Here is a 25,367-nt window from a genome sequence, read left to right as displayed (position 1 = left end):
CAAAGGTTAAGACTGCCTGTCATTCTCCAAGCAGTGTTCTTCTCATTTAAAGATGCTGAAGGCCTAGAGGCGTTATCAGCTGCATCTCTGGGTTTGATTATTCTTATATCCAAAGTATGTCTTAATGTTTTTTAGTCAAAAACCACCAAAATATCAGCATATTCTGAGAAATTGAAGGAAGGATGGGAATAGGAGAAAAGGTGGAGAAGGGAGGACTGAAAAGGGGGGAAAGGAGAGGAAAAAGCGGAATAGAAAGGGAGGGAAATGTGGGGAATATTTTAAGCTGGGTTAATGATAAAGATCTTTACCACAATACTTCCCGGGAACTTTTAATGTTTTAAAGTGTATTTTGAAATTCCAAAAGGAGGTATTTTCAATATTTGGCTACCAACACTTGTGGTATATCTCAGGGTCTTAACACTCTAAGGAATTTCCACTTAGCACTACAACTCTGTCTCGCCATTCTATTTACTGGAGCTGGGAGGACACTGTCCGATGATATCTCCCAGAACTACTCATCTTCAACTGACTCTGTGTCTTCTGGAAACCAGAAAAGGCATAAATAAATAAATAAATAAATAAATAAATAAATAAATAAATAGCAATTAACACTTTTATCACTTAGCACATATAAGGGCATTCATTGTCCATGTTCACTCATTCTTAAAACAGTCCAGCAAGGAAGTAGTCAGCCCAATTCACATCTTAGAAAACTGAGGCAGCAAGGAGAATCTGGCCATCAAACCATGACATAAGCCCTTGAATAGAGCCTTCCGGGGCTTGAGAAAAGAAACCAAGAATCAGAAAGCAGATCCAAATCCTGACCATGGATGTGTGCTCACCCAGAAATAGGACTTCTTTGCAGTAGGTGGCCTGGCTTTATCTAGCTCAACTGCTAATTTACATCTCTAACTTCCATTCTCCATGTCCTTTGTTGCAACTCACTTTCTTAAGGACATACATCTCCTTTGTTTTCTCTCTATCTTGTTATAATAGGAGGCGTGGAGCTCTATGCTCACAGATTAGCATTAGGGGAGGCTGTAACCCTGTTACACACACAGGGTCGTTTCTTCAAGGAAAAGAAGGTGATGCCTGTTACCTACCCAGAAGGCTGGAGCAGAAGTGTTTTCTACCCTGGTGACTTTTCATCTATCTGTGTGGCCAGAAATTTTTCTGGCACTGGACCCTCCCCTACACCCTTATCATTAACTCACTTTTCTAAATCTATGGAACTTATTTTAATGGACTTTATGAAGAGTTTCAATTAGAGTCATGTCTGATCTGCATTTATCTTACTTTGTTCCTCAAGATTTCTGTATGGTTTGTTGTTGTTGTTGTAGTTGTTGTTGTTGTTGTTGTTGCTGCTGCTGCTGCTGCTGCTGTTTATGCAGGATTGAATTAGTTATCACCAGAATAGTTTTTACCAAATTATTCTGTACTTAAATATGCCTAAAATAAACCAGGGTCAGACCCCCAAAGTTTGAACCAGCACCAGCTACTAAGTCATGTTGACTGCCTTCTTGCCTCCAATAGCTGCTCTCTCTACAGTCTGTTAAGGCCACAGAGACATCCCACCCCCTTGTGGCTTAGGCTTCACAATCAGTGCCTTGCATGAATGTATCATCACTCCAATTCCCTGTGTAGAATGAAGCCCATCCAGAGATTTAGAGCACTGGTAAGCCAGCAGCTCTCACCAGAGGGAAGAGGGTCCCCAATTCAGTGCCTACTTAACTGTTGCCTCTGTCTGCCAGGACGACAGGTGATTCTTACAGTAGACTTAAACAGGTACTCTCCCTCCCTACCTGACCCTTGCATTTGTTACCAGCAACCCACCATTATAGAGTCCATCTGCCTACAGCAGTCTACTATTAAGTATTTGTTTTATGTTATGCATCATGCTAAGCATTTACACTTCTCATTCTAATATTCTCCCAGTACTGTTGTAAATAAAGAAGTTTGTAGAGGTTATATTTCATACCTAGTCATTCAATTAATACACACTGAATTCCAACTAACCTTCTCTGACCTGCAAACTCCCCCTTTCACATAGTCTCAGGAACCCCCAACAAATCAAATTCTCACAAAGTCTTCTTGAACGTGGATCAAGGGCATGGAGACAGGTGATGCCTGTATCTTGTTTTCTTCATGAGAGGCACCGCGTGAAGCTTTCTTGGCAAATATTCCACATCCATGGCAGATGTTCAAAGTGAGGCAAGCTTCTGCAGCATGCAATTGTGTTCCCAGCCCAAATCTTCAACTAAACAAGATTTTGGTTTATTTCTAAACACAATGTTAAAAACAGGCCCTCCACAGTTTTGGAAAGATGTCAGTTTGTGAGCAGAGCTGATCACATCACAGCACTTGTAAATGAGTATTAGGAGAAGACCACCCACTGCCTGGCTGGTTTGCAGTGGAAAATATCATCAGCAGGTATGCTAGCATGGGCTTCTGGACTACAGAGCTCTGTGTCTCTAAGTGTATTTTTAGGGTATCAGATACTTCGTCGGTAAAATAAAGCCATGGAGCTAAATAGTTTCAAAAGCCAAATTGCAAAGCTTTTTGAATAGTACAATCTTGAATAATATATTAGAAGCAGCTTATAAGACAGCCCTTGGGAAGAGACATGGATCAAATCAGACCTGTTTACAAGCAAGGTTTCCATTGTCTATTAAAGATCACTGGTATCCTTTCTCACAATGTAGGCATAGAATCATCTCTCTCTCTCTCTCTCTCTCTCTCTCTCTCTCTCTCTGTGTGTGTGTGTGTGTGTGTGTGTGTGTGTGTGTGTGTGTGTGTACAAGCATTGTGAACATGTGTACATTTAACTTGTTCATACTGTTGTAGAGGCCAGAAATGACCCCTGGACACCATTCCTCAGTTTTCTTTTTTCTTTTTTTTTTTTGGGGGGGGGGTGTTTTGTTTTGTTTTGTTTTGTTTTTTGAGACAGGGTTTCTCTGTGTAACCTTTGCCCTTGGCTGTCCTAGACTTACTTTGTAGACCAGGCTGGCCTCGAACTCATAGCAATTCGCCTTCCTCTGCCTCCCAAGTGCTGAGATTAAAGGCATGTGCCACCACCACCTGGATCATTCTTCAGTTTTCTACCTTGCTTACAGGGTCTCTTACTCAGCCAAGAGCATACTGATTAAGCCTGGCTGGCCAGTGAGCACCAGAAATCTGCCTGTCTTTGCCTCCCCAGCGACAGGATTTGAGGTTCGCCACCACACTTGGCTTTAATATGGGTGCAGCAGATCAGACTCCGTCCTCCTGCTTGCAGAGCAAGGACTTCATTGGCTGAGCCATCTCCCCGGGCTCTTCTTTCCATGTTCCTGAAACCCCACGGTTGTTAAACACATAGGAAGAGCCTTGACTCTCTAGCACCTACTCGTGTTGCAAGCCAAAGAAGAAAGGATCAGGAAACAAATGCTACTTCTCCAAATACCCTCATCCGGTCAGAGGATGCCACCACGGGTGCCCTTTCCATTTAGAAAGGCAGTGGCAAGGTTTGTTTCACTTCACTGTTGTGCTCCTCAAACAACCTATGGGGAAAAAATGAGGTGTTTGTCTGTCTTGTTTTTAATTTACAGTCTGTAAATTAAATAGTTAGGGTTTCTATGACTGTGATAAAACACCATGACCAAAAGCAACTTGAGAAGAAAGAGTTTATGTCAGTTTACAACTCTGGGGTCACATGCCATCACTGAGAGTCGTCATGGCAGGAATCTGGAGACAGGAACTAAAGCAAAGACCATGGAGGAGTGCTGCTTACTGGCTTGCTAGTCATGACTGCTTTCCTATACCATACCCGGTAGTGAGCTGGGCCTTCCCATGTCAATCAAGAAAATGCCCCAATGACTTGCCTGCAGGCTAATCCTATGGAAGCACTTTCTCAGTTAAGATTCCTTCTTTCTAGACCACCCACTAGCTTCTATCAAGTTGATGTAAAAACTAGCCAGCACTCACTCCATCTCAACTTGATGTTTTATTGAATTTAAAGAAAAAATGGTCAGAAAAATAAAACACTATTTGCATATTTCAGCAATTTCAAATTATTACAGAGATTTCCAAATGCTTATTCAACACTTTTTAAACTTCCCTCTGTGCTTTTCAGTAATGCACATTCATTATAAACAGTTCACAGAAAAATAAATAAATAAATAAACAGTTCACAGAACGAACTACACAGGACTGCATATTCCACTGAGGACTACTGTGCAAATCAATATTTCACCAATTCCAGACACTTATTGGGCAATTTCTATGTCTACACCAGGCACTGATGCTATTCAGATAACTGCCTTAAATGTTTTTTTTTTCTTTCATTTATGTGAGGTAACCTTGGAAGGTAGAGACCTACCACACACAAAACCTAACCCTGACTCGGCCCCCACTTCTCTCATGTACTTTCCCTCCTCATAACCAATCTCTATTTCTCCATCAGCTGTTTCCCCCGAGTCCTGAATCATCCATTTCTCTTTACCTTCACTGTAACACCCAAGGCCCTCCTCCGTCACCTCACACCAGGATTGCCACAATGCCTGCCTCTGAGTGTCTCCTAGCCTCCTCCCCAGATTCCATCTCAACCCCACCAAGTACAGTCAATCTCTTTAAACAGGAAGTTCATTGAGTGTTTAACCAAATAGTCACCCAGACTGTTGACAATACAACACCTTGCCCTGGCCAATCTCATTTCAAACCATTTCTTTTATCCTTCCCGTAGCTATACAGGGCTTCCTCATGTTCCTTTGGCCATCGAGCCAGTTGCCATTTTAGGGTGTGTAATCTATTATCTTGGCCAGGAGCATTGTAGGTCTCAGCATAACTTTAACACCTTAATCTGGCTTTCCCTTTCCACCCAAAAACTTGATTTCACTTCACTGAGATTTGTGTTGTTGCTTGGTTTACTGAGTGACAACTCCTGCCAAGCCATTAGAATCCAAGAAACATTTATTCTCTGTAAGGAAAACTTTCAGCAATCCAGGAGTCCGTAGTTGGTTGCTTGTTAATGATATGAAAAAAATAACCAATTCTCTCAAAGAAAAAAAAAAGTCCAAATGAAAAATGCCAAGGATTTCTTTGCTGACTTACTTGAGATTTAATTATGTGAAGAATTTTGATGAAAAGAAGAAACAATATTATGGTGCATAATGGTGTTAATGTGTGAGTTTTTATTGTTTACCCGGTCTCCTTCCTAGGGTTTTATTAATGAGCCAAGTATCTTGTATGCGATAATGTATTACAATGAGTTCCATTTGGTCGCAGGTCAAGATAAAATAGCGCAGTGTAATTTAAACAAAATGATGTTTGCTTGGTGGATGGCAGACTCATTTAACACTTGCTTCTCTCTTGTGCACTTCAGCTGTGCTCTCTCCGGTCTCCCTCCCATCCAGACCTGGAGGAGTTTGACAAGCCAGCTGCTCAGCAATCTAATTTGGCCTCTGAGCAAAACAAGAATCAAGGTGGCCCCTCAAATGGCCTCATATCACAAAGGCCAGCCACCTTGCCTGGCAGCCTTTGAACCATAGTGAGAATTTGACAGCCACCTGTGAATTTCTGCAAAGCTAGGCAGGTATTCACCACCTGGTTACTTCTCAGAAGCAGCTCTGAGGCCCAGGGCAAAGGACTAATCCCAGAGAAGTGGCATTCCCCTTCAACAGACAACCTTCAAAGGGCGGGTAGTGCCTTCCACCCACCTGTGTTAACTGTCAGCTGCCCACAAGGGAGCGCAGCGGTGGGAATGCCCCTGTTATCTACAACTTTCATCTCTGTGGTAGAGAGATGCTGCTTTTGGTGGGCTGCAAAGATGGGTTTCTAGGGTGCCTTGGCTTTTGATGACACTACACCATCACACGGTGAACATGTGCCTGTGGTGGAGCAGAAAACACACCTGACACACCTGACAGGAGAGCAGAGCAAGGCAGGGAGTAGATGTGCAGGCATTGTCAGGGAAGCTTGTGCCCAGAACCATGCAGCTTGCTCCAAAAGAATACTGAGTTCAAGTTCTAGACAATACAAAGAAATTTTATTTATTTGCCTGTTCTCTCAGCTATAAACAAAAGAAAAATACATATTTTGAGCCACTTGGATCTGGATTAACGTGTGACTATCTGTGATGTGATCATTTGTTCATTGAATTTTCCTCCCACATCTCATTTCAGGTGAGTTTGGAGATGTGGTAAATACTCAGCCATACTCTTTTCTTAATACGTTCCACCTTCATCAACTATTGTTTTAAAATGTACTGACTTTGCCACTTATTTGGGAAGATGAGCATGTGAGCAGCATTCTTGAGAACTTTACTGCGTCTCTTTTTTTCCCCTTACGATGCCATTGAGCAGTTTGTTATTTGATGTACAGCATATTAGAGCTTAATTACAGAAGAATGCAAAGTGATCACTTTGGGTGCCATCTGTGTAAAACTCCTTGTGATTCTTGCAAATTGAGGACAACTAAATAAGATATAGTAGAGTCGTTTAGGCTGACAAATTCAGAAGCCATTATGTCACTGAAACCACTTTTGAAAAGCAAATGCTAAAACACTCCGCACTGTCCCTGACATCTCAGGCCCCCTCATGCCCTACTTGTTTATGAACCCAGAAGCATCTTAAGTCCGACACTCAAGGCCTCATCTGCACCTTGCATGTGTTCTTTGTTTTGTCCTCAATTAAAACTCTTCTCCCGAGTTCTGTGCACCTGCATAAGAGCCACCAGGTGTTCAGCTGTTTAAATGCAAAACAACAACCACCACACATTTCTATGTGGGACACACTTGATAGATGGGGGGAAGCAGAAGCTGATTCTACAGGCAAAGCCCCCAGCCAAAACAAGAGAAAGGAAATAAAGTTGAATGAAAACAAACACTGCATGTTTTTTTTTCCATGAGAAAGGTCAACAAATCCAATTTCAGGAAAAAAACAAAAACAAAAAGGCAACACAGCTTGTCGACATTTGAAAACAGGTTGGATTCACAACAAAAATCTAAGTATAGACATACTGCATATATGTATAGTATTATGTGCATGTATGCAAATGCTGGATGATCAGAGATGACTAGCCAGTGCATCAACACAGATGATAGCAAAATCAAAATATTTAAAGAAAGACAAAGAACATTCTTGAAGTACTAAAGCCTCTTCAGGAACCAGTTGCTGCTCATTTACCAAAGACTCTCTTTGAAGCAATTAGGAAAACATGTTTGCAAAGACATCTGACACTGTGATTTTTATAACGTCCTAATCTGTGTGTGATTCAAATCCTATGCAGACTTCCCCTCCTTGGAGAGAAGATGGGGAAGATGAGAATAATTAGTGGATTTTTTTTCTGTCTGGTTGTTAAACACCCTAATTACTTCAAGCACCATTACCACCACTTTCACATAAGCCATCCTTTGAAAACACTTTTCAATCTAAACGAAAATTGATGCTAATTTCTCTCCAAGAATATAGCCAGTATTAACACAATTTGGAGAACCATTGGACTTACTTTTTAAATCTTAACAGGGATGTCGATATTCTAACAGCACACAATTGAGATAATCTACCACATCCAAAAAGGAGCCAACCAGAAACTCTTTACAATGACTACACACTTTTGCAGACATAAAAAAGTACTATAATTATATATTGTGTTCCATAACTTTTACTACTGACTTGCCATTATTTTGGTACTAAAATGCCAACCTGTATTCCTTCATGCAAAATTTACTTACATTAGAATTATTGTGCTGGGCCTTTTATTCTTCCCTCTTTTGTGCTGAAGAGAATAACTTTTTCTATTGTTATCTCGATAAATCAACATATTGGTGAAGCTTGTGAACACATTTTTCATTAGTTTCTTTGTCATAAATTCAACGTATTAATAAATCATGTCATTATTTGTTTCTAACATAAAATGTAACAAAAGAAACAGACAAAAGATACACATTAGCTGAATGAAATGTTCCTGTATTTCAGTTTTGCCGCCCTCCATCCGCTGTTATAGGCTAATGAAGTCAACAATTAGAAACATAATGCTCAAGAAACAATGTTCACTCAAGATGGAAGATGAATGAGATTTTGTTGACCACTGCTTTGGGGTGTGGACAAAGTGATTATAACAAGAACTATAAAATAAAATAAAATGCAAGTAGCAAGTGTTACAAAATCATATCAACTGTCCCAGGTTGATAAAATTATACCTGGCTGAGGGAACCAGGAAGGCTGCATGAATGACGTGACCCTTGGAATGCATCTTGAAGGACGAATAGAAACTCCCTAGGTGAAAAGAGTGGTAGCCATCCAGACAGAAACAGCAATAGAAACAAATACACACAGGCAGAAGGAAATACACAGGAGCCAAGAGTAGTCAGTTATGCTTGTATCCCGCATACATGAGAAAACATCCTAAAAGGCTACACTGACACAATCTTAGAAGTCAATAGTCAGTGGGCGACAGATGGGAGCTTTGAACTGATTGTAACATGAAGATGATAGGAAATTAGTGAACGCAACAAATAAGAATTGTGAAAACAAAAGCGTAGAATTCAAAACTCAGCATTTGATAGGAAATAGTTGAAGGTGAAGAGGGAAACAGTACCAGAGGAAAAGCAGAGAGGTTAGAACCAAAAGATAACAGAGGAGCTGGAGGAGATGACTCAGCGGGTAAGAGTAATGGTCTGCAAGTGTGAGACTCAAGTTCAAATCCCCAGCACCCATGAGAAAAAGTTGAGAGGAAGGAAGCAAGAGGAACCTGAGAACTCTAAGGCCATCCTGCCTAGCAAATAATTAGTTTCTGGTTCACTGAGAGACCCTGTCTTCAAGCAGTAATGTGGGGAGCTATAAAGAAAGATGCCCTGGCCTCCTCCAATCACACATTCATGGGCCATGGGCTTGTATGCCTAACACACACACACATACACACACACACACACACACACACACACACACACACACACACACACTAAGCATATATTTCTATTATAATAGTAATAATAATAATTAGACCTTAAACCTGCCTCTCAAGTTGAAAACTCTTATAAGCATTAATATGTGTGAGCTAATGCACAAAGCATCCTGCTTTAGACAGCTAATATGGAATCGTCTTCTTCCTGCCTCAATCTTTAAGCCTTCCTTTCCTTCTCCTTCTTCAGGTAGCACATTACACTCTTGGAGTGCAGAACACTGGCAAAATCTACTTTGTATCTTATGAATTGTCCCTAAGTGGGATTTGTTTTTACCTTTTATTTATGTTATATACATGTTCCTGATTGTCTGTACATAAGGCCCATGAAAGCCAGAAGGTGTCATTGGGTATCCTGGAACTGGAGTTACAGGCAGTTGTAATCAGCCATGTGGGTGCTAAGAATCAAAAGCAGGGGGGAGCTGTAGAGATGGCCCAGAGGTTAAGAGCACTGGCTGCTCTTCCAAAGGTCCTGAGTTCAATTCCCAGCAACCATATGGTGGTTCACAACCATCTATAATATGATCTGATGGCCTCTTCTGGTGTGCAGGTGTACACTGTATACATAATAAATAAATAAGTCTTTAAAAAAATAATCAAAAGCAGGTCCTCTGCAAAAGCATTCAGTGCTTCTAACCCCTGAGCCATCTCTCCAGCTTAAAAGTGGGCATCTTAATATAAGAAATCATAAGAAGGACTCAAAATAAAAAATGAGCAAAGTTCTCCAAAATGTCCCAATGAAGAAAAGAAGGGATATGCTGGCCGTGAGACAGCTGTATCTAACGAGGTGCTCATGATTTTCACTGACCATCATACCATCACCATTCCAGGAAAAAGCAAACTTCCTGTGCCTTGAATGTAAAAGGTTCTCAGTAAGTATCTGGCCAGGATTTGTGACATACACTCCAAATGTTTATGCTAATAAGCTTATACTTTTAAGTTATACAATAGATCTTTATATAATAGATATTTATTGAGCAACTATTTTACTCTGGATCTTTTTTCAATCAAAGACGGATAACCCATCAAAAAAAAAGTGCCTGCTTTTAATAGTCCAGTCTGAGACTACACCCAGTGTGTAGCTTACATTCTAGCAGGAGTCAGATAAACAAAAGAGTCAGCAGGTAACAAAGCGCACAGGGAGAAAGACAGAGGTTGAGAACTGTAAATAGGGCTGACAAGGACTCTGCAAAGGCACCTGCCACCTGAGGCCTAGCTGATAATGGATCCAGCCACAAAATGACTAGAGAAGTCCAGACAGATGAAAGAATAGAGCAAGTGTGCCAAAATAGAAATAAAGCCACACGATTGAAAAAAAAAAAAAGGTTACAAGCCATCCAGAACACAGAAAAAATAAAGAAGACAGTATGAGATAGGGGTGGCAAGTGGGAGCCTTATTTGTAAAGGCTGGTTCAGCTATCGCAAGGAGTAGGCTAAATCACCTACAATGCAGAAATACATTGTCTAGGATATTCTCAGACTATTTTATAGAACCACCAAGAGGGCTCAATGGGAAGGCAGTTGCCACCAAGGCTGGCAACCTGAGTTTGACCTCCAGACCCTAAATGGTCTACAGGGAGGACTGACACCTGAGAGTTGTCCTCTGATCTCTGCATGTGTGCCATGGCATGTACTCACTGCCACCCTGGACCCCCTCACCACACAAACAAAGTAAATAAATAAATGTTATATAAAGACTCTTTCCTATCACTTTCCATGCCAGTATACTCACCATACTTACCGTAAACTTCTAAGAAATGATTAAATGAAATGTTTTTTTCTTTAACTGTCTTTTTCACATTTTCATTCAGTCGTGTAGTTAGCACATGGGAAGATGTTCCTGCTCAATGAGAGGAGTCCACCGTATCTCATTTGCTGGAAAAGAGAAGAGCATCCTTGACAAGGGAATCCAAAACTTTTGATTCAAAGATTTTCCATCCTGTGCTTTGCCACCCAAGCTGGACGCTGAAAATACAAAGTAAGATCACCGTGTAGTCGCAACACTAACAAGGCAGGACTGGTATACCACCTCTTAGTTCATTTCAAGTTAGTTTGTGTTACCCTGTTCTGTTGGGATAGTTTAAAGTGTTTAACCTTCTTCATTCTCAATTTGGTGTACCTCTCCAACCCGATCCCCCAATACTTCTCCTGGGCTCTACATTATCTTCATCATACTTCTGCCACTATACCTCATCCAGGTAATGCGAACACAGTTTTGCAGGTTAAGGCTCAGAAGCCCATGTGAAACACTCTTTCTATCAGGTCAAGGGATTGCTGCTGCTAGGTAGTCATGGAGAAGCAGCTGTGGTTAGGGAGAGAGAGATGGTACAGCAGAGACAAAACAATTCAACCCAAACGACTGTGGGGACTCATTTTCTGTTGTCACTTTAGTCATGCTGCACAACTGCCCCCAAATAGCCCCAGGGATCAAAACTGCCAAAATGTGGCATAGGCTGCTCCACAGACACATCCACCTGCCACCTTCCTTGCCTGGTAAACAATGCAATGTGCTACTTAAATGTATTTTAAATACTGTTTTAAAGACTGTGTTTCTTCTATTACAAAACTGAGTCCATCAAAGGGGAATATGTTTAAGACGGTACCATTTTCTCTGTGTTTTAAACACCGTGATATTACACCAAGTCCAGAATCCAGAATCTCTAACTCTGTAAATAATTACCCTGTGAGGTTGTCTTGTAACCATGTATATAGACTCCATACCTCCTGGGGCCTTCAGGAATTTCCCTTTTTCCCATGATGCTACAGCCACAGCCCACAGCCTTCTTCTCCAACATCTCTAAATAAATCCATATCCTCTACTGCCCCACACTACCTCATGCCGAGCCATACCTCACACCAGCTAGTCATAGCTACTGCAGAATATTTGATCCTATTGTGCACCCCAAGACTGTAAGTTGGAAAAAAAAACTGTTTCTAATTGTCCTGTGGCTCAGCCCTAGAACACATGTTTAATCCAAGAACTTTCTGTTTACTGGAAACAGGTGGTTATGGTGTGACTCAGCCCTAGCACACACCTTTAATCCAAGAGCTTTCTGTTTACTATAAACAGGTGGTGATGGTGTGACTCAGCCCTAGCACACACCTTTAATCCAAGAGCTTTCTGTTTACTGTAAACAGGTGGTGATGGTGTGACTCAGCCCTAGCACACACCTTTTATCCAAGAGTTTTTTGTACACAGCATTAAATAAATTTAACCCCAGGTCAAGAGGCAGAGCAAACAACCAGCTGACAGGCAGTAAACAGGAAGGAGAGGGCTTGGAGTTGAACATTATTTAAGAAGGCGTGGAGAAGTAAATGGAACTTTTGGCTTCTGGGATGTGAGCTGAGTAGAATGGCTTTTTTCCTTCTGGGATGTCAGCTGAACAGGAAAGTCAGCTGAGTGCTTCCTCTGTCTCTGAGCTAGCAAGTTTTTACCCCAGCATCAAATGGTAAAATCAAATGATTGGGATTTTAGTTTTTTAAAAACAACACACAGCAACCAAACTTGTCTCCCAGATTTGATATCATCATCCTGCTCATGTTACCTTCCATATACATGGGTCGTTCTTAAATACACTTTGGATCCTACCCTCTAATTAAGTACCTTAATTAATTAAATATCTGATTTAGTCCCATGAGTTTCTTTTTCATCATCATCATCATCACCATCATCATTCATTCATCTTACATCTGATTGTTATCCCTTTGTTTGTATCTTCCCTTTGCCTCCCTCCTTCTTCTGCCCTATTTCCCTTCCTTAGACCTCTGACAGGGGGCCCTCCTCCCCCACCATATGACCACAGCTTATCAGGTCTCATCTGGATAGCCTGCATCCCCATCCTCTGTGTGGCCACAAGGTCTCCCCACCATGGGGAAGTGATCAAATCTCAGGCACCAGAGTTCATATCAGAGGCAATTCTTGCCCCTCTCCAACCCTGGAGATGAGCTGTTCATTGGCTATATCTGAACATGGGCTTTAGGTTCTTGGCATGCATTGTCCTTGGTTGGTGCATCAGTTTGTGCAGGCCCCTCTGGGACCAGATCTGCGCGTCTTGATGTTCTCCCTGTGGGGCTCCTGGACTCTCTTGGTCTTTACACACACACACACACACACACACACACACACACACACACACAGTGCTTCACCCAGAGTTCAACAGTGAGTCCCAGCTCTGTCCCTAATCCCAGCTGGGTGGAGTCTCTCAGAGGAAATCTATATTGGGCTAATAGGCACTTATGAGTATATACCATGTGTGTCTTTCTAGGTCTGGGTTATGTCAGTCATAATGATCTTTTCTAGTTTCATCCATTTGCCTACAAATTTTAAGGTTTCCTTGTTTTTAATAGCTGAGTAGTATTCCACGATGTAAATGTACCACAGTTTCTTTATCCATTCTTTGGCTGAGGAACATCTATGTTGTTTCCAGATTCGGGCTATTACAAATAAAGCTGTTATGTACATAGTTGAGCAAATGTCCTTGTTGTATGGTAGAGTATCCTTTGGCTATATGTCTAGGAGTGGTATAGGTGGGAGATTCCATCTTACACCTGCAAGAATGGCTGAGATCAAAAACTCAAGTGACAGCACATGCTGGCAAGAGTGTGGAGAAAGGGGAACACTCCTCCATTGTTGGTGGAAGTGCAAACTTGTACAACCACTTTAGAAATCAATCTGGCGCTTTCTCAAAAAACTGAGAACAGTGCTAACACTCACTCTTTTTAAAATTAAAATAGAAAGTAACAGGCTTCTTTCTGATGTCTTCATACATGGTTGAGGTTGATCCTGTGCCCCCATATACTCCTCTCTCTCACTCCCTATCGTACACCCTCGTTTGTGCTCTTGTATCCCAAGTACCACGCTTTCACTTCCATGTCGCATGTCTGTCTATTATCCTCCCCACAGTCCTTCTTTAGAGGCTCTTTTTTCTACCTTATGGGCCCTTTTCTAATGTTCTGCTCTCAGCACACTCACTCCCACGTGAATACACATATGTAAAAAGTAAAAGCTAGGATACTCACATGAATGGAAATATGTTCTTTGTCTGAATCTGGGTCACCACACTCAACACAATATTTTCCAGTTCAGCCCATTTTCCTGTAAAGTACTTAATTTCATTTTCCTTTATTGAAGAATAAAATTTGATTTTGTCAATGTGCCGTATTTTCATTATCTGTTGATGGTCATCTAGGCTGATTCTATATTTTTTCTACAGTAACATCTCATAGGCTGGAGTTGCAGACTGAATAAAAGGGAAAAAGGAAAAAGCCAGCTGAACACCAGCTTTCCTCTTTCTCTGCTCTCAGCAATTGTTTGTCATTCAACAGTAGGTCGTTTGCATACTTTCAAACCATAACAGCCTCCCACTTCACTGACTTAAAGCCTCTTACTGACTCATGACCAATAAAGATGGTTGTACAAATATCTCATGGTAGGATACACAGACCTCTGGATATTTTGACCAATAATTGTATAACTAGATCATGGGCACTTTTACTTTCAGTTTTTTGAAAAGCCTCCACATTGATTTCTATAGTAACTGCACTAGTTTAGATCCATCAACAGTGTTTATTGGTTTCTTTCCCCACATACACACTAGTTTTGCTGTATTCCTACTGGCAGCCATTCTGCTTAGAATGAGATAGAATCTCTCAGTAGTTTTAGTTTGCATTCTAGTAATGCCTAAGAATATGGGAAAATAATAAAAATATATGATGTCATTTGTATTTTTGTTTTAAAACCCTGTCGGTTTAGTTTGTTAACCCATTTTATGGACTAAAAGTTTTAGGTCTGGTGCTAAAACTCCAGTAACATTTTTCACAGAATAACAACTACAGCAACCCAAAAACTCCTAATATTTGTATGAGAACATGAAAGCAAAAGAAATCCTAAAGACAAAAAGAACATGGCCAGAGATAACACAATACTTGACCTCGAACCACAGACATAGCCAGAGTAACAGACAGCATGATATTGGCACAAAAAGAAATAGACCAATGGGATACAATGGAAGACCCTGAAATAAACCCACACAGCATACACAGCTAATTTGTGACAGATGTGTCAAGAGCTCTAGAAAAAGGGACAGTCTATTCAATAGATGATGTCAGCAAACCTAGGATGCCCATTGCAGAAGAACACAATCAAAGCCAGCCCTCTGTTCCTGCACGATGCTAAATGGGTCAAGGGCCTTAATTTAAAACCTGCAGCACTGGACCGTGTTAGAGGAAAACACTTAAGTAAACACTTCAGGACAAACATTTTCTGAATAGAGCCTCAATACACAACAGGAAGCCCCAAAGTTTGACAAATGGGATTAGACAGAAACTAGAAAGCTTCTGAACTGCAAAAGAAACCATCAACAGAGTTAACAGACAGCCTACAAGATGGGAGAAAATCTTCCCCAACTATAGTTCAGACAAAGAACTAATATCTACAATATATAAAGAATGCAAAATCAAAGCCCCCAAAACTGAACTTGAACAAGCGAGTTTGTCATACATCACTGTCTTTGCCATGTGCGACATAAATTATGTTAGTACACAGCCCTGCGCTCTTGGAACTCACTGAGAAGCCGGCTCTGGCAGTGAGGCTTTGCTCTCCCTTCCCATGTTTGTCTCAAAGTGTCCTCCAAGGTGCTTTGTCTGAGGATGGGCTGTCCCCCAACTCTGTGCATGACAGCAGGGGAGCCATACTCCAGGACACCAACCAGGAAGCAGAGAAGGGAATGCCAGTGCTCACCTGGCTTGCACCTTGTTATTCAGTCTGGGACTCTAGCCATTGGGGCGGGGTTGCTCTCAGCTCGGATGTGCACTACACGGTTTCTTAATCCAATCAAGCTGCCCATTGAAATTAGCCACCATGGGAAGCTAGGGACTTGTCGCAGAGGACACTGGAATTTGGTCATGAATCGTTAGGAGGTTTTCAGTCAAGAAGGAGAACATTAGTCGGAATAGCACACTTTCTCCTTACTGGTTCAGAGAACGGCCCATGACTGTTATGTCTTCAGTTTTGAATTAGTGAGCTTATTAAGTATATAGCAAGCCAAGGAAAAGGTAAGAATCTAATAGCACATAGATAGCAAAACACATCATGTCAGGACCTCTCAAACTCCAGCAGAAATTGACTGTGGGAGCCCCTTAAAGGCAGTCACCCGGAGTTCCCAAAGGGACAGTCAGGCCGGAGCAAGTGTCATGTCTGGTGAGGCTTCCAAGAAAGACAAGAACTAGCAACAGAAAGGTAAGGTCATCAATTTGGGTGCTCACAACCTCTAGCAGAGACCAGAAGTTGGCAAAACAGTCCAAGATAGAAACACTGAGGTCTTGAAAACAGCTGAAACATGAATTCCAAGAGAGGTTGTTGCTGCTCATCCTGTGATATAGAAGTTCCTTAACTGGGCAAGAGAAACTGGAGATTCAGCCATGAGATGCTGAGCCATGGACAAAAAGCTTAGATGGGAATTCCAACTGCCCCAACTTTCCTAGCCTCTGCTGGAGGCCATAAATACAGTTTGGTGTATTTTGATATCCATATACTATTAGCTATTTATTTTTCACTTTGGCTGGCTATATACTTCATAAACCCACTCATTCAAAACTGAGGCTGTGACTATCATAAGCCATTCTCTGAACCATAAGGAGAAGCATGCTATTGCAACTCTAATATCCTCCTTCTTGACTGACGCAACACCTCCTACTGCATCCCTGGCAATGGGCAAAGAGACATCTTGTTAGTGATGTTTGTTCTTACATCAGTCGGGGCAGAGCAGATGGCAATCCTTTGTTCATCCTAGCTTGATGCCTGGCTTGGTGGCCAAAGCTGTCTTATGCCTAGGGCTCACAAAAGTCAAATCAAATCAAATCAAATCCATCCAGTGCAACAGGAGGAAGACACACAGAGACATGTAGACCACCATGTCACCCATAGACTTGCCCTCCAGTGCATGGCACAGGTGGGCCATAAACACGGCTTACTGCTACACCACACAGCACAGATGGAAGATGTCGCCCAGAGGCCTGCCAGCTTTTGTGGCCAGCCTGCAGAGGGAGCCACAAGCGATATGTGAGTATGTGGTGGAGCAGTGGAGCTTGACCATCATAGAGATTCAACTGAAGACTGGAGAGTGGAGAGGAATAGCCTATTGTGAGTAACTAGCCTCACCACCTGGGTTGATAGTGAGGTCCCAGCCCAAACTGCCATTGAGGGTCATGTCTGAGTCCATGGCTACCCAACAGCAGGGGGTTGGTGTCAATGTGCGTGGCTTATACCACTACCAGAGAACATGGAGATGTCCCTGGTCAGGGTAGCTGCAGAGACCCATATGGATGCCCAGGAGCTGTGCATAACTAGCTCTGCCCCTCACTGGACACAGCAGGAGACCTGGCCCTATCTCTCACCAGCAGAAGCAATCATGAGCGCAGACCCTGTACCTAACCAAGGCAGCACAGTAGAGCTTGAGCTGGTGACAAGGGGATAGGTGAGCCAACCCTGAGAACATGAGCGTGGAAGAGCTGACCCTGGCACTTGCAGAGGTGATAGCCCCCAGGCCCTTCACCACATCTGGCAGTCAGGAAAGCTGCCCACAACACAGGAGAGCTAGCCCTGCTCCTCACCAGCTGCAGCACTTTGGAGAGCAGGCTCTGCACCTCACCTGAACACCATAGCAGAGCTGACCCTGGTGACGGGAGCCAGCCGCAATGGCAAGGGCTTCGGAGAGCTAGCCCTGCCACTCATCTGGCATGAGGTGGCATGGTGCAGGTGCCTGATCCCCTTGCCCCTTACTTCCTGCAGCAGTGTGGAGACCTGCCCCTGCCCCTCACCAGCTGCAGCATTCAGGAGAGTGGGTCCTGCACTTCACCTGGGCAGCATAGTGGCTCTAGGGGAGGGGGGGCGCAGGTAAGCTGGTCCCAAGTTCAAGAGCACTGAAGAGCTGGCCCCCCCCCCACTCTTCTGGCATGAGGCACTATGGGTGTGGGGATGATGCCCCTATTACCACCACCACTACCTGCAGCAGCTGGGAGATCTCATCCAGGGGTTCTAAAAGGCAGAGTGGGAGAGCTAGCCCTGCCCCCATACTGGTTGTAGAACTCAGAAGAGAGGGCCCTACACCTTGCCTGAACAATACAGTGGAGCTGGCCCTGATGGCAACACACAGGTAAGCTGGTCCCAAGGGTGTAAGAGTGGGAAAGCTGGCCCAGCTCCTCACAGGCTGCAGCACTTGGGAGAGTGGGTCCCGAACCTTGACTGGGAAGCACAGCAGAGCTGGCTCTGGAGGTGTGTGAGTGGGTGAATCGGCCCTGCCTCTTGCCTATGTCAACACTGGGTAACCTAGCCAGAGCAGTACTGGAGAGCTTACCCTGGTGCTGCATATAAGGGAGAGCCAGTGCACTGACCAGCTCAGCGACCCCCCAGACCCAGATCCAGGGCTCTGAATTGGCCCACCCCAAAATCTATATTATCTGCAAATGGTTGAGGTGCGTGTGTGAAAGGGCCAGTCCTGCTGTTCCAAAGCTGCAGAATCTCCATGACACAGGGAACAACAAGATACCAGGAGGAGTCCTGATGAGGAGCCAATATTGATGGGGTCACAGAAGCTATAGATTTGTTTTGGTTTGGTTTGGTTTGGTTTTTTGAGTCAGGGTTTCTCTGTGTCACCCTGGCTGTCATGGACTCACTTTGTAGAGACCAGACTGTTCTCAAACTCACAGAGATTTGCCTGTCTCTGCCGAGAGAAGCATGGGAGAATGGCAAAGTAGAAGGATCCAGAGGGTCCTAGAAACCTACAAGTAGAACATTATGATAGGCAGATTTGGGCCCAGGGGTCCCGCTCAAACTAAGGCACCAGCCAAGGACAATACAGGCGGTAAACTTTAAACCCCTACCCAGATCTAGCCAACGGTCAGAACATTCTCCACAGTTGAGTGGAGAGTGGGGTATGATTTTCTCACGTACTCTGGTGCCTCACCTTTGACCATGTCCCCTGGAGGGGGAGACCTGGTGGCACTCAGAGGAAGGACAGCAGGTTACCAAGAAGAGACTTGATACCCTATGAGCATATACAGGGGGAGGTAATCCCCCTCAGGAACAGTCATAGGGGAGGGGAATAAGGGGAAAAGAGGAGGGAGGGAAGAATGGGAGGATACAAGGGATGGGATAACCATTGAGATGTAACAAGAATAAATTAATAAAGAAAACAAACAAACAAAACAAACAAAAAAAAGGCGTGCGCCACCAGACAAATGGCTCATTGCCATGAACATTTGCAAATGAAGATGTGTGGACAAAGGGCTATACTATGGGACACACTGTGACATATTGCAGCTTCCACAATGAGTTGTTGTCTATGCCTTGTTTTTGCTGCTGTTTGTTTGCTTTCTTGTGTGTTTTACTTCGGGGGAGGGGGGAGGTTGCAAGGGCAAAGGACAGATATGCGGGGACAGGGCCATGAGCATGACTGAAGTGCATGATGGGAAACTCACGGAGAATAAAAAGTTTAAAACACACACACACACACACACACACACACACACACACACACACACACACACAAAACCCTTCTGCTGATTCATGACCAAACTCCAATGTTGTATCCTCTGTGACAAGTCCCTAGCTTTCTACGGTGGCTAATTTCAATGGCCAGCTTGATTGGATTAAGAAACGTGTAGTGCAAATCCTAACTGTGAGTAAGCCCGCCCCAATGGCTGAAGTCCCAGACTGAATAACAAGGTGCAAGCCAGGTGAGCACTGGCATTCCCTTCTCTGCTTCCTGGTTGGCGTCCTGGAGTATGGCTCCCCTGATGTCATGCCTTCCAAGCCATGACAGGCTGCATTTCTCTGAACTGCGAGCCAAAACAAGTCTTATGTTATTGCTAGGTATTGCTCACAGCAGAATAAAATAAGACGCTCCCCAGGCACAAATACATTCAACTTGTTTTGCCCCCCAGTACCCTTTGGTACAACATGCTTATGACACAGGTCACCATATGCTATGGTACACTGAGAGAAATATGCCTGTGATTCATAGAACTGTAAGCTTCCTGATAGCCTCATTTAAAAAATAAAAAGGATATGATAAATCTTAACAATATATTTCATTTAGACAGGTAATCCAAATCACTTAAGCCCATACTGCAAAAATGATGTAGTAGCTTACACATTAATTCATCAAACTCCAATGTATCCTATATACACAGCATATTTTAAATTAAGACACTATGTTGTCATAAAAAATAATTGCTAGTACATATAGTAGCTACATAATCACTAATCCAACACTTCAGTTTACAAAATCTACATTTGAAGAAGATTCACATGCCAAAGTTGTTCTCAATCTACTTGAAAACTTTCTGATAACTGAGTTAAATATGTTCTTAGTTTTATGCTCAAATATAAATCAAGTAACAAAACTTGGTTCCCCGGTCAGAGTGGCTACATCTCAAGTACTCCACACTAGAACACAGACAGTAGCTGTTATCCTGGGCAGGGCAGCTCTGCCGTGACTGTGTGTTCATCCCTCTTCCTCACTGAAGACCCTCTCCAAGTTGCTTAGATCTTCCTCATTGCCTAGTGTAAATAAAGCTTGAGTCATAAATAATGAAAGTTTCTTGAATCAATAAAAATAAATATGCAAATCATCTTAATCTTCTGCAAGATGAAATTGAGAGAATTCTTTTGTACAAACTGTAAACAGCATTTTTATGAATATATACACACAACTCCACATACATACATACATACATAATACATACATACATACTGCAGCATGACTGCAGCATGACTCATAAGAACCAGGGTACAGAAACAAATGTTAGACTGATGGAGAAAGAGAGTGCTATATGTATATAATGTGATACTATTTAGCCTTTAAAAAGAACAAATCCTGCCACATCTGACCATGTGTTGAAGATGGAGGCTCTTGTGTAAATTATTGTCAGTACAGCTGAAGAAAGAACAGCAATAGCAAAGAACCAAACTCGAGAAGCAACAAACACGCTCTGTGGTGTGTGGTGTTAACCATGGGGGACCAGAGAAGGGGAGTGTATGGCAACTACACTTCCTAAGACTACACTAAAACTTAAAGTCTACATAAGAGAAAAGAACAGCAAGTGCATTTGTTACTGATTTCTTCAATAATGGACTTTTCCACACATATTACCCGCCTTACCCTTCCTTCTTCAGTGCCTTCACCTCTCTCTACTTGCTCCCTTAGTGACTTTATGAGAAGCCAGCATAATTTCTCTTCCATGATTCACTTTTTAACGCTTCATTTATTAATAGTGGGAGGATGGTGAGTACGGGTGTGTATTATCCCTGGCGCTCACGTGGCGGTCAGAGGACAGCTTTATGGAGTCATTTCTCCCCTTCCTCCTTTACATGGCTTCAAGGTCTAAACCCTGGTCACCGGGCTTGCCCAACAAGCCCTCTCACCCGCCCCCACAATATCATTCTACATTCTCTAAGGTGTTCTGCTTTTCCAAGTCTAAACTTCCAGAGACAGAGACTACCTGCTGTACTTTTTAACTATCATGCACAGCTTAATGGTAACTTTTTTTCAATCCCAGAATTTCATGTGTGATGTCAAAATCTGATCTTTAGTGCTTTCCTTTTCAATGAAGTTGAATTTCTCCCGAACCACACCCACAGCATCCTCTCTGGACACAGGGGACCAAAGGCCTACGTTTATAAGTGACTATGGTACTGCTTGGAATGTGCGTTGTCCACCACCTCTAATAGGACAACACACCCGTACCCTTGTACAGCTTCCTCGTCAAATGCAGATGCTGCGGCCCTTATTTCACTCTCCCTTCTTCCCAACCAGGAAGACAGGACACAGCAATGGGACGGAGGAGAATTCAGAAATGGAAAGGGTCTCTCCACTCGTGGCTGCTCTGTGTCCCACTGACAAACAGCAGTGACAGATGAATGTAGACGTACACACTTCCACAGAGGGAGTAGGTCGGCATACGCTTTATTCTAATGTTGCTGGAGTATGAACAAAATAAAACTAAACACAAAGACATCTATTAACTCAGTCTGGGAGCTCGCATGAGTCTGTATTGGTATCCACTCTCCTTTGCTTGGACAGATCTTGCATGGTTGCAATCTCTTCAGCAGTAAACTTGGGAGTGAGAGTCACATTGTCATAATCAAACTCTTCATCCAGAGAGAAGGGCTGAACTTCATCTCCAAGTATCTATTAAAAGGTACCAAAGGAAGAAAGAAACACAATCACTGAAGTGAAGATAAAGTTGAAACATAAACAGCCTATTAATATTTAATGAACCTTTTTTTAGACTTTCGGCTCACTCAGCTGATTAAGCTGTTTTTAAGTAAAGAAATAAATTCAATTATTCAATTTGACCTAATTCAAGCCTCTTAATATGTCCCATTTGTATCATGCTGTATCTGAATGAGTATCATTAACTAATTCTACCCTCAAGGCAGGAATCAGGTCTCCTTTGCACACATTTGTTTCTTCTTTGCCACACTGTACTGTCAGAGATAGAGGCATGTGGAAAAGCTAGATGTTCCATTAAAATACAAGAACTACGCCTTAAGATCTTTACCAACCTTTCACCATTTGCTAAAAAATACCTGTTAATGGAGTATCTTTAAAAATCAAATTTAAAACACATTATGTCAGCCTGGTCTACAAAGCAAGTCCAGGACTGCCAAGGCTACACAGAGAAACCCTGTCTCCGGAGGGAGGCCCCAACACCCCCCCACTACATTTACTATACTTGAGATAATACTCATAACACCTATCTAATAACAGAAGGAATTAAAACACATATGATCAAATTTAAAGGTCCAGCATTCCATTTTTTCCTTTTTACATCTGTACACCTGCAAGTCAGAGTGGCTGCAAAGAAAGGTGATAGTTTCACACATGTTTATATACATTCATGAGTTTTAAAGACCTTCTAAAGGATGAGCCATTCAACGCACATTTCCCAGCACTGAGTGTGTAGCTTAGTTGACAGAGTGTTTGCCTGGCACACACAAGACCCTATGTTTGCTTCTCAGATTGGGGAAAAAGTTTGGTGGGTTTTTTGTTGTTGTTGTTGTTGTTGTTTGTGTTTGTTTCAAAACAGTATATGTTCCAGTAAACATTTAAAAAAAAATGCCTTAAATCTCACTAAATCACCCCCTAAAAAATACCACCTGAAGCCAATGAAATCACACAATACTTCCATCAACCCTGTATGGTGGTGCAGAAACAATTGAATACCATGGCTTATACAAAAAAGAACATGCCTAGAAGCTAGCTCATGCTAGCTTTAAACGTCCTTGCGTGGAAGCTGATCTGCCCAGTAGCTTCTGCAGCCTGTGTGAAGATGGAACCCACTGCTCAGAATCTCTGCACTGCTGCTGCAGTGGAAGGAGAATCGGAAAAGCAGAGCTGCGTCATGCTCAGAGCAGACTCCCAGCCACTCACTGCCTGTGGCAGTAAAATCAGCAGCTGTGATCCAACAAGTTCCAGAGGCCTGGTCCTCTCCTCGGTGTTCCTGATGAGGAAAGGCAGGAGCTGCCCCCGAATGATTTCCCATTGTGGGCCTGCCCTAGAAGCAAGAGCCACATGGCTATCAACAGTAAACTTCCATCAGCCTTGCTGGTACCCACTACGGCCTTTCAGTCATGACGCTTTGAAAGGCTTCAGAACTTGCCAGAGGCTGGCAAAGAAGAGAAGCCACATTTGAATGCAGAACAATCTGCTTCAAATGAAATCATATTTTTTCAAAAACACAAGAAAAATCAGCCAATCCCTAGTTCTTTGGGAGAAGAGACCTTTTCTGAATAAGCTGTAGAGGTCTCACAGCCACCACTGAAAACGTACTCAAGGCTACATGCAAGGTCATGACTGTTTTCAGAAGAGCAGCTGCACACAGGAAGCAAATTAGTGCACAGAAGAAAGTGACTGATGTGCCATGATCACTTTCTGTAATTAAATTTATCTTCACAACCAAATAACAGAGGGCACTGTCAACAAGACTAGGTCCAATGAAGAACACTTGATGATCATGTCCAGAATGCAAGTGTCCAAGCCACCTCCAACTTTGTGAAGGATTAATGAGGCCTGCAGAGCGGGCTGTAGTCCATCCTAACTATACAGACACCTGATTCTCACTATCTTTGCCAAGATGCAGAGGAAACCCCATCTCTATGAATGTATTCTGTCTCAGGGGTTTCTTGAAGCTCTTTATGCCCGCATCTAAAAGCAAGTGACCACACATCCACTGAGTTGCAGGTATCTCACATTCCACACTAGGATTTAGAATCCTACCCTGAGCCTCTGAACCATCCATCCACTCTTACCACATGCAGACACTTGGCCTTCATCCACCTCCCAGTGAGGCTGGCCTATGACTCTAAAAAACAAGTCCCATACCATGTTCTTCCTACTCCCTGTATACAATATATTTCCATCTCCCTCCCCTTTACCTGTTCACTCAATAATACTTACTAAGAATTAGTTACTAGAAACCACAGAAGGGATCCCATCCCTGACACTGCCAGGACCCAGAGGCTCAGTATCCCAGAGATCTAGGATAGAACCAAACACAACTGGATAAAAAGCTGCTATACTTATAATTGATTACTAGCGCAACTGGAATATCTAACATTATGGTACTATAGGTAAAGAAATTCTCCCTTAAATGGGAAAAAGAGTTTTTTCCCCCAAAATAGTTGAATTCTCACTGTGCTGAATAATTTTCTACAGACATTTTGAATTAACAAAACCAATAGCAAAGAATAGTTTTCTGAAAGCTAATAAACTTGCCAATACAATGATTATTTATAATAAACTTTTAAAAATAAAAATATACCTAGATATATAAAGCTTGTCACTTAGAAACTAAGGGTTGTTAATAGCAGCTATTGCTAGAGAATTTTCTTAGAAAATGATTTAAATGCTGAAACAGAACAGTAGAAACTAAACATAGTCATAATTTCATACTTGTAATGCCAAAATACAATCCTAAAAATATTGTAAGCTATTTGGGAGATGTGCTTCAGTGTGGCTCAGTTGAGTCCACGTATGAGAACAGTGTCCTGTAGTCATTCAGACATTTTTTATTCTTTCCAAAATGTTCATGTTCCTACATATCCTAGCCATTGTGTGAGGTCGTAGGACACAAAGTCTTGCATAAAGCCACCAACATAGATCAGTGCAAACAAATCACAATAATGAAATGTGGGATGTTAAGAGTTTGGAACATCTACCATAGATTAGACTGGAATGGGCTGGGAAGGAATCAAGAGATTATTAAATATCTAAGGAGAATCTTAAAAGGTTTATTAGTTAACAGGATGGGTGAAGAACAGCTTTGCAGACAGGAAAGTTTTCATGAGCAGGAAAAGAACATAACATTCAGAATTGCATGTCTGAAAGCAGTTCAGACTGAATGGACGTAAGCCGTAAGGGGGGCAAGGG

At 42.5% G+C, this 25,367-nt stretch overlaps 1 protein-coding gene across 6 annotated transcripts in view; it reads right to left on the bottom strand.

The window, feature by feature from the left end:
- Positions 1 to 21,882: 21,882 nt before the first annotated feature.
- The window catches only part of IFTAP (intraflagellar transport associated protein), a 68,914-nt gene continuing 65,429 nt past the window's right edge, over positions 21,883 to 25,367 (bottom strand). For all 6 annotated transcript variants that reach the window (XM_084776192.1, XM_084776197.1, XM_084776196.1 and 3 more), the window contains one exon: positions 21,883 to 22,124. In XM_084776192.1, coding sequence (XP_084632318.1) covers positions 21,960 to 22,124 — 165 coding nt within the window. In that variant the 3' untranslated portion in view covers positions 21,883 to 21,959. The remainder of the gene's footprint in view (positions 22,125 to 25,367) is intronic.

This window comes from Acomys minous (assembly GCF_964271855.1).
Source record: "Acomys minous genome assembly, chromosome: 3".
Lineage (NCBI taxonomy): Eukaryota > Metazoa > Chordata > Mammalia > Rodentia > Muridae > Acomys > Acomys minous.
The sequence above is the reverse complement of the archived record's forward strand: the minus strand, read 5'-3'. Positions and strand labels throughout refer to the sequence as shown.